A 13,259-nucleotide genomic window follows, 5' to 3' on the forward strand; every position below is an offset into this window, starting at 1 on the left:
AATCCACACTCAGTTAAACCTATTCAACTCCTCTGAAGATAATTGAGTTTCTCGTAATTAAGAGCAGAATTCAACCTAAGGAATCTTCATTACTCATGACGATACATGAACAAGTTAGAGCCCTGCTTGATTTTCAGATCCCAGCTTCAGTTTGCAGAACTGGCAGTTAGGAAAGCCATTGTTTTACTTCTAAGTAAACAGATTTCACTTGGACAAATTGAGACAGTCTTATAACTCACACTGATATTTTTATAGTCAGAGTAGAACTGTACTTCAGAACAAATCCTGCTCCCACCTCTGTCTGTACAGAGGGCCCATAACAGCAGAACTAGAGTAGTTCTACACAAAGGAAAGGCAGGATTTGGGTAATTGTACAGGGGATGTACAAATTCCTTGCATGAAACCGAGCTGAGCCTCAAGGGTCTGCTGGGACACGGTTAATTTCTACATGGATGGAGCAAGGAGCTCTCTGGCTTCACTGACCACTCTAGTCATTACATCCCAATGCTTATATCTGTAATTCTCTAAGGAAAACTGCTAAGTGTCTTGATCTATGATCTACAGTTCTATATATTGTACTTATTTAACTTTATACAGAAGAGATGCAAGACAAGACATTTAACTTTTCAACAGTAATAAGAAAAGTTCACAAGTGCAGAGAACTAAATTTCAAATTTATAATTCACTGGCAGGTTGTAAATACTACACTAAAAATACCTTATTACCTACAATTACTGAAGCATACATACAGAAAGAGTAGGAAAAGCTTGTTCATCCCTTTGCTGAATCTCATAAAGTGAGCGAGATTCTTCTATGGCCTGCTTCTCTCTGCGTTCCTCTGGAGACAGGCCAAAGTAGTTACAATCTCTGCTAATGTAGTCCAGATCTTCAGCTCTCTCCCAGTCTGGTTTTCTGTAGGGGAAGATGACCAAAAAATTGTCAAAGAAATAGTCAAATGGATACCAAGTGTGAGAGTTCAGCTACCCCAGAATTACAATTGGGGAAAGCTGAGAGAATACAGCATACTGTACTAGCTATTCAGGTCCCATGAAGCCTATAGTAAAATAGTAACTGCAAATATCAGGATTAAGAGAAAAAAGTGTGTTCCATCTACAACATATTCCATTTTAGTTTCTTCCTAGGTGGTACTATAACAGAAGTTTGGATCATGTGCATTTTCTCCTATAATTTATAAGGTGTTCTCCCTTTGTTATTTCACATGGTATTATACATCCTAACATAGGGCAAATATATACATTCAAGTGCTAATAAATGCATTTCAATAAAAGAATACACAACATGTTTTTCTTCTTCATGCTATTAAATTTATTTTGCATTATTCTGAACTTCTGATGAAGCCACATAAACAAAATATACTCCATCTCTCTGTGAAATGCCAGATAGTAAAAGACTAAGTACTCTTAAAAGACATAAAACCCTCATAACTTTTCTTTCTTGACTAAGTCTTCCAAATTTTCCATAGTCACTGCGACACCACAGCAAACATAATGGCCAAGAACATGTGATTTGTTGGTGCCTCAAGACAATGGCAAATCCACAGGAGAATGCAGAATGTTTGTCTGAGAGACAATTTCAGAGACACTGTAGAGCCGGGGTTCTCAACCTTTTTCTTTCTGAGGTCCCCCAAACATGCTATAAAAACTCCATGGCCCACCTGTGCCACAATAACTGGTTTTCTGCATATAAAATGCAGGTCCGCGTTAGGAGGTAGCAAGCAGGGCAATTGCCCAGGGCCCCATGGTACAGGGCGCACTGTGAAGCTAAGTTGTTCAGGGTTCCAGGCTTCAGCCCCAAGTGGCAGGGCTCGGGGGCCCCGGCTTCAGCCCCATGCAGTGGGACGTCGGCTTTCTGCCCTGGGCCCCAGCAATTCTAACACTGGTCCTGCTTGGCAGACCCCTTGAAACCTGCCCCGGACCCCTGGTTGAGAACCACTGCTGTAGAGGATGCTTTGGTTCTTTCTTGTAGTGGTTCTGCACTTATACTGGGATAGATATTACTCAATTATTATGGTGCAACACGTGGAAGTTAAGTGACTTGTGAACAGCTCTGTAAACCTGTTCTTGGCTAAAAACTTGAATACTCGATAAAATATAAAGGTTGTGATGATATATGACCATTGACACCATACATGACATATGTTGTACAAGACTTGTAGCTATTGTATAACAATTGGTAAAATCAATGATATAAATGGTCATATATACCAACTCTGAGAGGCCAATTAAGTAAGAGAAAAAAAAAACAAACAAACAAACAAACAAAAAAACATTACAAACATTGAATCTATCTCCCCTTGTAAGTATTCTCACACTTGCTTCTTATCAAACTGTCTGTACTGGGCTATCTTGATTATCACTTCAAAAGTTTTTTTTCTCTTACTTAATTGGCCTCTCAGAGTTGGTAAGACAACTCCCACCTGTTCATGCTCTCTGTATGTGTGTATATATATCTCCTCAATATATTTCACTCTATATGCATCCGAAGAAGTGGGTTGTAGCCCACGAAAGCTTATGCTCTAATAAATTTGTTAGTCTCTAAGGTGCCACAAGTACTCCTGTTATTTTTAGGTAATCAGCAGATAATCACCCTCTCCTCAGGAAGTAACTTCAAAAGGCTACGTTTTTGCATAACCAGAGTTGGGGAATTTGCATTAACCTCTTTAGAGATTCCCGGGAAAATCCACTTAACACTTATTGTCCCAAAAGTCCATACTTGCCTGGCACAATTTCAGTATAGTCTGTTGAACTCCCAAGTCTCACATCTGTCACATCTCCCCTCTAAAGAGGTTACATACAATTCCAGCCCACACTAATAAATAATTTTTTTTGTTAAACTTAATACAGTAAGGTCTTTCAAGGATATTGCCATATCTGTCACATTTGATATTGAACATCAGCTGGGATGCACAAGAAACAAGCCTTTGAGCTGTAAATGGCCAAGGCCCAAGATAATGAAGATCTTATTTCTCATTTTACCTTACAGACTGGGAGGGATTCCTGCCCGGAGTTTTGTGCTCAGTAGATGTCTGCTGAGACTGTGAGAACTGATGTAGTCTGGTTCCCACAGCATACTGTTGTCGAGGAGGTAGCACTGACTGGGTTTTTATTGGCTTGCTTTGATTCTTTGGCCCTCTGCAGTCTGCCTCTGTGTCACAGAAGCAGAAACATTTCATAAGATTTTTCTCACAATTACTAGAGACAATGTTTCTGCAATTAGAAGAGGGAAGAATCCTACCAGGCTGAATATTTTGCCCACATGCTGTAGAGAACTTTTTTATCTTCTTCCCTGACACAGTATTCCAGCCCTCCATAGGAGATGCCTGTGGAAGTGGTTTAAGGCTTTTCAGTGAGACAGCATGCCTGCATAACAGAAAGAGAAAAAAAATATAAAGAGGTCTATAGATTGAACTGGGGTTTGTATAAACAAACACCAAATGTTTACTATGACAGAAGGCTCTTTTCTGTTTCTGGGAAAAAAAAAATCAAAATTTCTTTAATCAAAAGTGTAAAAAATGTTACAAGAACTTAAAAAAAAAAAAAAAAAAAAAAAAAAAAAAGTTAAAGGTCTTATGGTTTTGAGTTCTCAGAAACAGAAATAAGGTTCTAAACTGAAACAGTTTTCAACAATTTGTACAGAACACGCACAATTTTAACTCATAACGATGCTATTTTGTAATGAAAATAACCCAAAAACAAGTTTTGTTAAAAATATATATATATTTATATTTTTTGAGGGGAGGGAGAATAGCGTATCGATTTTTACGTATAAAATAGATATTTTAACATCCTGACACAAAGACAAGGCAGAGGGATAGTAAGTACATTCTATTAATGAGACCAGTGACTATGTCTACTTTCCTCCCTTGACGAAGTATGAAAACAGACAACTTATCAGCACTTTCTAAAGCTTTGTGGACAAACATGTACGTATGTCCTTGATTTGGAAACTACAGGGCTTTTCCATCTTAATCTTTACAGAATGTCACAAAGAGCAGCACACTGGGCAGATTTCAGAGTAGCAGCCGTGTTAGTCAGGAACATGACGACAGATTTAGGGATATAGCCAGGGATATAAACTAACTTTAAATTACTGAGCATTGATTGCTTTTATCTAGGCAGGCAGCATGAACTGAAAGTGGCATTTGAATTATCGGATATGAAGATATTCAGTTTGGTGGGGGGGTGGATGAGTTACTGGTTTAAACTTGAACTGTAACTGACTGTTACTCCATGCACCTATTAAAGGCAGTTCTAATATAACTATAGCAAATTTGCAAAATAAAATACAATTTTGCAAGATGACATCACAGTTGCCAAGTGTCTTACTCCTTCCTTCCCAATGCTATGACTGGAGAAAGTGTTCCCTGTCTGGATTCCTCTCTTCAAACCTTAGCATTGGAGAGATTTCCCTCAACAACTCTCCTCAACCCTTATCATATGATCAGGAGTTATTCTGTGAGAGAGTGAGGAAGAAGTTACAGCACCTACAATACAACTTAAAGGGAGATGGCTCAGATAACTGAGCCATTTTGTTGCCATGATATCTGGGGATAAAGACATGAGTATTAATTCAATCAACACACAGCTCTTTCTGTATGAAATCAGACTAAAGAGTTAATTAGTGATTACATAAGTCTGCTATTCCCTTTCACAACACTTTGAACATAAAAGTTAGCCACAGTTCTAGCATCCAATTACAGAAGCATTACCAGTAATTCCCTAGTGGGAAAATATCATGCTGTCTAGGTTTGGAGTTTGTACAGAAAATGCTCTAATTTGAGTTTATTAAAGAATAAATATACTAGGGCTGTCAATTAATCACAGTTAACTCATGCGATTAACTCAAAAAAATTAATTGTGATTAATCGCACTGTTCAATAATAGAATACCAATTGAAATTTATTAAATATTTTTGGATGTTTTTCTACATTTAAAAATATATTGATTTCTATTACAACACAGAATACAAAGTGTATAGTGCTCACTTTATATTATTTTTTATTACAAATATTTGCACTGTAAAAATGATAAACAAAAGAAAAACTATTTTTCAGTTCACCTCATACAAGTAGTGCAATCTCTTTATCGTGAAAGTGTGACTTACAAATGTAGATTTTTTTTGTTACGTAACTGCACTCAAAAACAAAACAATGTAAAACTTTAGAGCCTACAAGTCCACTCAGTCCTACTTCTTGTTCAGCCAATTGCTAAGACAAAACAAGTTTGGTTACATTTACAGGAGATAATGCTTTTATTTACTTCTTATTTACAATGTCACCTAAAAGTGAGAACAGGCATGGCACTTTTGTAGCCGACGTTGCAAGGTATTTATGTGCCAGATATGCTAAACATTCGTATGCCCCTTCATGCTTCGGCCAGAGGACATGCTTCCATGCGGAAGTATATAAATAAAAATAATGCGTTAATTAAATTTGTGACTGAACTCCTTGAGGGAGAATTGTAGGTCTCCTGTTCTGTTTTACCCATATTCTGCCATATATTTCATGTTACAGCAGTCCCAGATGATGACCCAGCACATGTTCGTTTTTAAGAACACTTTCACTGCAGATTTGACAAAATGCAAAGAAGGCACCAATGTGAGATTTCTAAGTATAGCTACAGCACTTCGACCCAAGGTTTAAGAATCTGAAGTGCCTTTCAAAATCTGAGAAGGACGAGGTGTGGAGCATGCTTTCAGAAGTCTTAAAAGAGCAACACTGATGCGGAAACTACGGAACCCAAGCCACCATCTGACTCAGATAATGAAAATGAACATGCATCAGTCCGCTCTGCTTTGTATCGTTATCAAGCAGAACCCATCATCAGCATAGACACAAGTCTTTTGGAATGGTGGTTGAAGCATGAAGGGACATATGAATCTTTAGCACCTTTGGCACGTAAATATCTTGCAATGCCGGCTACAACAGTGCCATGCGAAAGCTTGTTCTCACTTTCAGGTGACATTGTAAACAAGACGTGGGCAGCATTATCTCCTGCAAATGGTAACCAAACATGTTTGTCTGAGCGATTGGCTGAAGTAGGACTGAGTGGACTTGTAGGTTCTAAAGTTTTACATGGTTTTATTTTTGAATGCAGTTATTTTTTGTACATAATTCTATATTTGTAAGTTCAACTTTATTATAGAGAGTGCATTACAGTACTTGTATTACGTTGTAATGAAAAATAAATATAAAAAGAGCACTGTACACTTTGTATTCTGTATTCTAATTGAAATCAATATATTTGAAAATGTAGAAAACATCCAAAAATATTTAAATAAATGGTATTCTATTGTTTAATCGCAATTAATTTTTTTAATCACACAATTCGTTTTTTTAATTGCTTGACAGTCCTAAAATATACCATAATTTACAGAGGTACACAGCTACAAGATGTTTTTATACTGTGTGTAGATAGGGTTGGGGAGTAAGTTCACACTTTTAGAATAGCAACGTAACTGTTGTTCAGACAGTTTCAGTTACTGTTGAAATGCAACCAGCCCTTTATCTGAAGTACTGCTATGGTAAAATGATCAAGCAGATGATGTCAAACACTAAAAAGGGGGGAACCTGCATTAATAAAGTTCTATATGATAAACTTATATATGAAAAGTTTACTTACTTTTCTCCAAGCTCTTCTACAAAAACAATAACTGGCCCATTCTCAGAGCGAACCTCTTGGATATGGGCATTATAAAATTTCCCATTGTGGTCTAAGCGCACCTGTGGAAAAATTATAAGGAAAAAGACGTTGTGAGTAGTACATAAAGAACACTCAAAGAAAAGGGACGACAGATTTTTTTACCTCAGTTCCCTAAATGGCCCCCTCAAGGACTCAACTCACAACCCTGGGTTTAGCAGGCCAATGTTCAAACTACTGAGCTATCCCTCCCCCTAAGTAGTGCTATGGCAAAATGGGGGGGACAGATAGCTCAGTGGTTTGAGCATTGGCCTGCTAACCCCAGGGTTGTGAGTTCAATCCTTGAGGGGGCCACTTCAAGATCTGGGGCAAAATCAGTACTTGGTCCTGCTAGTGAAGGCAGGAGGCTAGATTCAATGACCTTTCGGGGTCCCTTCCAGCTCTATGAGATAGGTATATCTCCATATATTTTTCCTTTATTATTATTTTTTTTAAAAAAGGGAAGATTTAACCCTTGAACACCCAGCAATGTCAGCAACTGCCCCCTTGGCAATAACAAGTCCTGGGGGACATCAAGAAATGTTGCTTCTATGATAGTGTTAAAAATAATCAAAGGTAAACTTTAATCCCTACTACTTATTTGAATGACCCTATACAAAAAAGATTCCCCGACAGCATTACTCTATACAGTGTTGGAGAAATCACAGCCTTCAAACCAACGTGGAATAACACTTAAAAGCAAGTAATGCATTAGAGAAAAGGATAGCAACATACGGTTTTGAAAAGTATGCTTAGCTTGGTTAAAATTCTAGCATAGAACATTTTTTGACACAGATGGGACTTTATTAATGTAGTCTCACTAGGGATATTAATACCAGTCCTTTCAAAAGTTTACCTCCTGAAACAATTATTTTGTCAGTGTTTTTATTTTTTAAATAAAAACATACATATTTCATTCTTTTGTAAAAAAAATAGTCATGATACTGATTAACTGTGGTTTCTGCAGACATAACGTTTACATTCCTAAGATTAAGGAACAATAAAACGTGTATAGGCATTTTATGTGCTGAGGCTACTCACCACACTAATCACGTTTCACTGTTTATCCTTATACTGTTGTCCCCATCCCACTTGTTTGTTGGGTTTTTTTGGTTTGGTTTTTAAATGCAGCTATCATTATCCTACCATATACAGAGATTGTAAAATCCCAGGAGCATGGAGAGTCTGTGTGTGTGTCCATGTGAAGTGCCTATCACAATGGGGCCCTGAATCCCAAATGGTCCCGTAGGCACTACAATAATAATACAATAGAATACCGGATGCGTAATGAAAATACGGTTAAATATTATGATTTTTCCCCACTTTGTTTTATGTCAAGATTTATTGTTTTTAAGCATCCAATCACTATTTTTTCTCATCAAGAAATTCAGAAGTACGGCTGTCACTTTTCCCCTTTGCAATAACGTGATGCCTGGATATTAAAACATTTAATTAAGTTAGTACAGAATATAATAAAAAACATAAGATGAACAAACTTTCCATTACTTGCAACAGAATCCACAGGGCATGGTTAGGAACACTGCTACAGCAAAATCTCCATCTTTTTAACTCTGCTTCAGTGTCTTCTTCCTATTTCACTTAGATATCCCCAGCGTTCTTGCCCAAAACAGCACTACTTTATTCCTAGTTAGAAACTGATTTTTTTTTTTTAAATAAACCACCTTATTCTACAATAAATGGCCTAAAATAAATCATAAAATTAAGACTGGGTGCAAAAGTTTGTGAGACAGGCACCAGTGTTAGTTTTTGGATGCAGACTCAGGCCCTGCAAACACTTATGCATGTGATTCAATTTAAGCACATCAACTGTCCTACTGAATGTAACTTGGGACATTAAGCACGAGTGTCTGCAGGACTGAGGCCTTTTTGCATAATAAATTTTATCACACTTTATGCTCCCCAAGCATATCCTACTGCATCTTTATTGGCAGAGTTTCCAACTAAGGGTATTCACATAATAAATGAGCATACTCATTTAAATGTAAGCAAAAAAATTTAAATAGAAAATATTAACAATGCAGTTAAACCAAAAGCCAAGGAAAAAATTGGTCTCCAGGACACAAGGCAAAGAAGTTACTATTTCAACCAACTACTTACTTTACATTTATCTCCAACTGAATATTGCATGCCAGCAGCAATGGAAAAATCCCGTTTTTGCTGATCTGTAAACAACATCAGTATATACCAGTCAGATTACAATAATTTTCCACCTATTATAAAAATAGTTTAGGCACTGCAACAAAGAACAATCTAATTTAATTTAATTTTTGTCCCATTAGTATCTTGGGACTGAAATAACTATTTAGGCCCTGAATCTGCAAGCTGACACATGTGGGCAGATCCCTGCACCTGCTCATAGCATTTTTGGGACTTCACAGAGCCCACCCTTATAGATCAGCTTGACAGAGAGGGGCTCTGGATGGGGCCTTAAATACTAACTTACCCTGTTTTGACTTTAGCCAAACTTCATATTCAACATTTCTGTAAACTGACGGATTGAGTGACTGAAGTACTTTTCTAGGCAAAAATAAGGTGGGATTTCCATTGTTCTTAAGGTGCTGTACAAAACAGAACAAAGTAGCAAGTGACCAAATACATACAGATTTACAGCCGCTCATTTAGTATCAGATCACTCACAAGTGTCAAACTGGAATGTAAAGCAGTTAGATGCTTATAAAACCATTAACAGCTATGAAAGGGAATTTCCTTTCAACATACAGCAACAAAGCTAGACACTAAGAAACAGTAAGGATGGCCCCTAACCCCTGAGATTTCTAATGCAAATTTGAATATAACTTTAAGAACTATATAGTTCTCCTAATGTACCATATTTAAAATGAAGAAACTCAAGTTACTCGAGAAACATTAACCTTTGTAAAATACAGCCAAATACAACTAAATAGGAAAGAAGTGTTAACGTAAAAATACCTTGTTGCCAGAAAGAGACTTTAATCCATTCATATCATTAACTGCAGCAGTTTTACTTCTGTAAAGAATAAGATGCTTTAAATGACGTAGTTGAAATTAGGATTCATAAACTGATCAGAAATACCTTCCATATTGTACACAAGAATTACCCCTAACCTTCATAATGAAGCTAAAAAATTTCACACTATATGCAATGGTGAATATATATTGCTCTTAGAAGCATAATTATGAAGTTCCCCAAATTGAAAGTTACTCTCTTGTTATATTCACAAATAAAATTCAGTACAGACAGTACAGTTCCAAATTAGATTTAGCAACTCACCCAGTAAAAATTTGAAACAGGAAATGTAAGTCCTTTAGCTGAGACTTTAGCAATCAGGCCTGAGAGAAAACAACCTGACTCAACTGAAGAAACAAATGAGGCCATCTAATCAACTCATATTACCTAGCCTGAGTCTGGTCATTCTCATTTTCCCTCATCTTCTACACCTGCTACTATTGGAAAGTTTGCTTCCCATGAACAGAGGGGAAAAAACATCATTTGTTTCTAAGAGCAGCTGAAGGAGATCTTCTGCATTTGAACAGATTACTGCTTTCTTCATTACATAATAGCAGCTATGGCAAAATTTTAATTTCTATAAAATTAAATTCACTCTTCCTCAAAAAAAAAATATAAAACTCCCTCCAGATAAATAATTAAGAAAACACACATACTAATCTCAACTTTTCCCTAAAAACAAGAAAAATCATTTTAAAATACTGCTTAACGGAAGCAGCAAAATGTATGTAATTTGTGTTGAGACAGGAGTAAGGTTACATGTACTAGCTTTCTCACATTGGTAATGAGTTTGGTGGTCTCAATCTAGTCTCAAATGACTATATGCCCTCTCAGTTACAAAAATGCCTTATTATTTAGCATCATATGCTCATAAGGATCCAAAAACTGATACATTGCAAAAGCCATACTGCCAGGGGCTCCCCCAATTGACCTCCCAGTGGGCAATCCACAGAGAAGAAAGCAGCACAAGTTGAAGCAGATTCTTGTCTAAATTCTGCTCTCAGTTACACCAGTGTAAATCAGGAGTAATTCCTCTGTAGTCTATGGAGATACTCACTATTTACACACATTTAAACAAGATCAGAATTTGACCTTCTTTCTGTAGTAGCTTCCACCAGCTTCCTCCAATGATTTTCAGCATGAGGAGAATCCAACAGAGCCAGCCCCCATACCTCATTACATTCCCTCCCTCACGTATGAAGCTGGAACACTGTCAAATTCCCCATAGAGCGGCTTCTGTGGTTTGACAGGAAGAGGGGGCATGCAGCAGTGATAGACCTTCCTCTACTACAGGTGATCCAAACCTGGAATGCAGGCAAAACCACGCCTCTGATTGCAGAAGGCACCACAAAATCCTATGTAAGATCTAGTGAACAGTACAAATTTCATACTTTCATGAGCATTACAATTCACCCTCGACCTTTTTCCTCCCTCTTGTAAGTAAACTATTTTTAAAATGACACACAGTATTTTGCTCCCTGCCAGGAGCTCTACTGACTATCTAATCACTGTGAATTGCTCAACCATAATTTAATAATTAATTTTAAAATATCCCTTACTTGCAGTTGTCGTCTTCTGAATCTGAATCAGACACTTCACTGCTACCATTATTTTCCTCTGTCACACCTAGTTCCACTAGGATTTTATTCACATCAGTACAAAACACTTTTTCATACAGCAATTCATAAAGAAGAGCTGGGGGGAAAATCAGTTAGGATTTAATGACTGCAAATGAGATTTTACTCAACATCTGAGAGGTTATTTTAAATAGTGTCAAGAAAACTTTTTGAAATGTTAGGTGAAGAAGAAATGGAGTTACAATTTACAGATTATAAACACCGGATTTTTACAAGTGCAGAGTCCCTGAAGTTCCCACTGATTTCAACTGTGGGGACTCAGCACTACTAAAACCTAAGCCCTCAACTCTTTGGGATAGTGACTTTGACCCCAATCGTGCAATTGGATGGGCATGCACACTGTGCTCGATTGAAGAATCAAGGCCTATGTCTGTAGAGTGCCTGGCACAATGGGCCCTCATACCTGACAGAGGACTTTGGGCACTACTGCAACAATAAAAAATAAACATCCAGTAAAAAAAAGACAAAAAAGTTTATTTTACTTAGGGCCTAACCCTTCAATTCTCATTCATGCTCATTAACACACCTGACTTCAGTGGAAATTCAGACATGCAAGAACTCCAAGATTAACACTGACAAACTTTCTCTTATTGTTTAGAGTACAGATATAAAACTGGCATTGTGGCCAAGTGATAATGCAATTACTGTGAATTAGGAGGTTGAAGTCTCAATGATAGAATATCCAGGCCCAATAAAGAGGAACTAAGCTATCCTTTTCTATTTCTTTTGCATTTAGCTTTACAAATCATAAATACTGGTCTCTCTCTTTTCTTTACTATACGCAATCAATTTCATCATGCCTCAAAAGATGACAAGATCATAATCCAAATCCCTGGTCTGGATGATGTAGCCTTTGTTGACTAGTTCGACATGAGTTGAAAACCACATCACTACAATGGTAGGTTTAGGTACAACTATACTTTAAGCAAAGGAAAAGAGCTCTAGATGAAGATTTGTTAATAGTGCAAAACAAATAGCAATCACTCTTTTGGGCCTTTGGTGAAACCATATACTTTACTGCAAAACTTAGCAACCAAAATAGTACTTACATTGGCACAAAGCAGCTCTTTCTGTATACTCTATAGGATAAACGATATCATAGTGATTTCCATTTGAAAAACACAGTAGTACCTAGAGAAGAGGAGAGAAAGGATATTTAAACAAGTGATTTGTCATGTGATCATTTTATAAAGTTAACAGCATCTTTTTTAATGCAATTCTATGTGCCCACATACTGTGCTGCAAAATTTTCAGGGCTTCATAATCACTAGTGAGAAAAAAGATACTACAATTTTCTGTGGATATATACTGGATCTAGTCAACTAGAAAAATTCTGCTAATACAGAAAAATGCATGTAAGAGGTTTGATTTGTAGCAGATAATTTGATGTTATAAACATGTACAATAATAAGGAATTTAAGACCCCTTTTTAAATAAACCAACTACATATTAGTACCTAACAATAGCTACCAAATATGAGTTATTTCTGGAGACATAAGTTATTATTTCACTCTATTGTTCCATTAAATGTCCAAAACTAGGGGCCACACAGTTTTATAAATTTTATTGTTGTTTCATTTTTCATTACAAAGAGAAGACTGTTGTGACATTCTCAAACTGTAACAAGTCCTAGGCTATTAAAAAGATATATTACTTATGTATTGAGTAATGAGAACTGTGATTAACTATATGCTTTAAGAACATTTTAATTGATAATTGCATCTTATATTAGTCATAAAAATATTTTTGTTTGGTTTTGTTTTACCTTGTCAGGAAAGTCATTTTCAGTTACACGTGAAGGAGAAGCATTTGGTTCCTGATATATTATAAAATCCTTCCTAGAAAAAACAAGAATTCAAGTGAAAATATATTCAGAGTGAGAATTCAAGTGAAAATTCAAGGACTATCTACGCATAA

The 13,259-nt window shown here is 36.6% G+C and overlaps 1 protein-coding gene across 2 annotated transcripts in view; it reads right to left on the reverse strand.

The window, feature by feature from the left end:
* Window positions 1–13,259, reverse strand: part of OTUD4 (OTU deubiquitinase 4) — a 29,478-nt gene that overhangs the window by 2,417 nt on the left and 13,802 nt on the right. Inside the window, exons 6-15 of one of the 2 annotated variants that reach the window (XM_029910675.1) lie at window positions 13,108–13,180; window positions 12,392–12,473; window positions 11,265–11,400; window positions 9,648–9,705; window positions 9,163–9,277; window positions 8,817–8,881; window positions 6,642–6,742; window positions 3,256–3,380; window positions 2,997–3,165; window positions 750–912 (exon numbers count right to left, since the gene is read on the reverse strand). In XM_029910675.1, coding sequence (XP_029766535.1) covers window positions 750–912; window positions 2,997–3,165; window positions 3,256–3,380; window positions 6,642–6,742; window positions 8,817–8,881; window positions 9,163–9,277; window positions 9,648–9,705; window positions 11,265–11,400; window positions 12,392–12,473; window positions 13,108–13,180 — 1,087 coding nt within the window. Of the gene's footprint in view, window positions 1–749; window positions 913–2,996; window positions 3,166–3,255; window positions 3,381–6,641; window positions 6,743–8,816; window positions 8,882–9,162; window positions 9,278–9,647; window positions 9,706–11,260; window positions 11,401–12,391; window positions 12,474–13,107; window positions 13,181–13,259 lie in introns of those variants that run through there. The other variant, XM_024207575.3, reaches the window with a different exon arrangement.

Source organism: Terrapene carolina, unplaced genomic scaffold (assembly GCF_002925995.2).
Source record: "Terrapene carolina triunguis isolate 2854851 unplaced genomic scaffold, T_m_triunguis-2.0 Scaffold66, whole genome shotgun sequence".
Lineage (NCBI taxonomy): Eukaryota > Metazoa > Chordata > Testudines > Emydidae > Terrapene > Terrapene triunguis.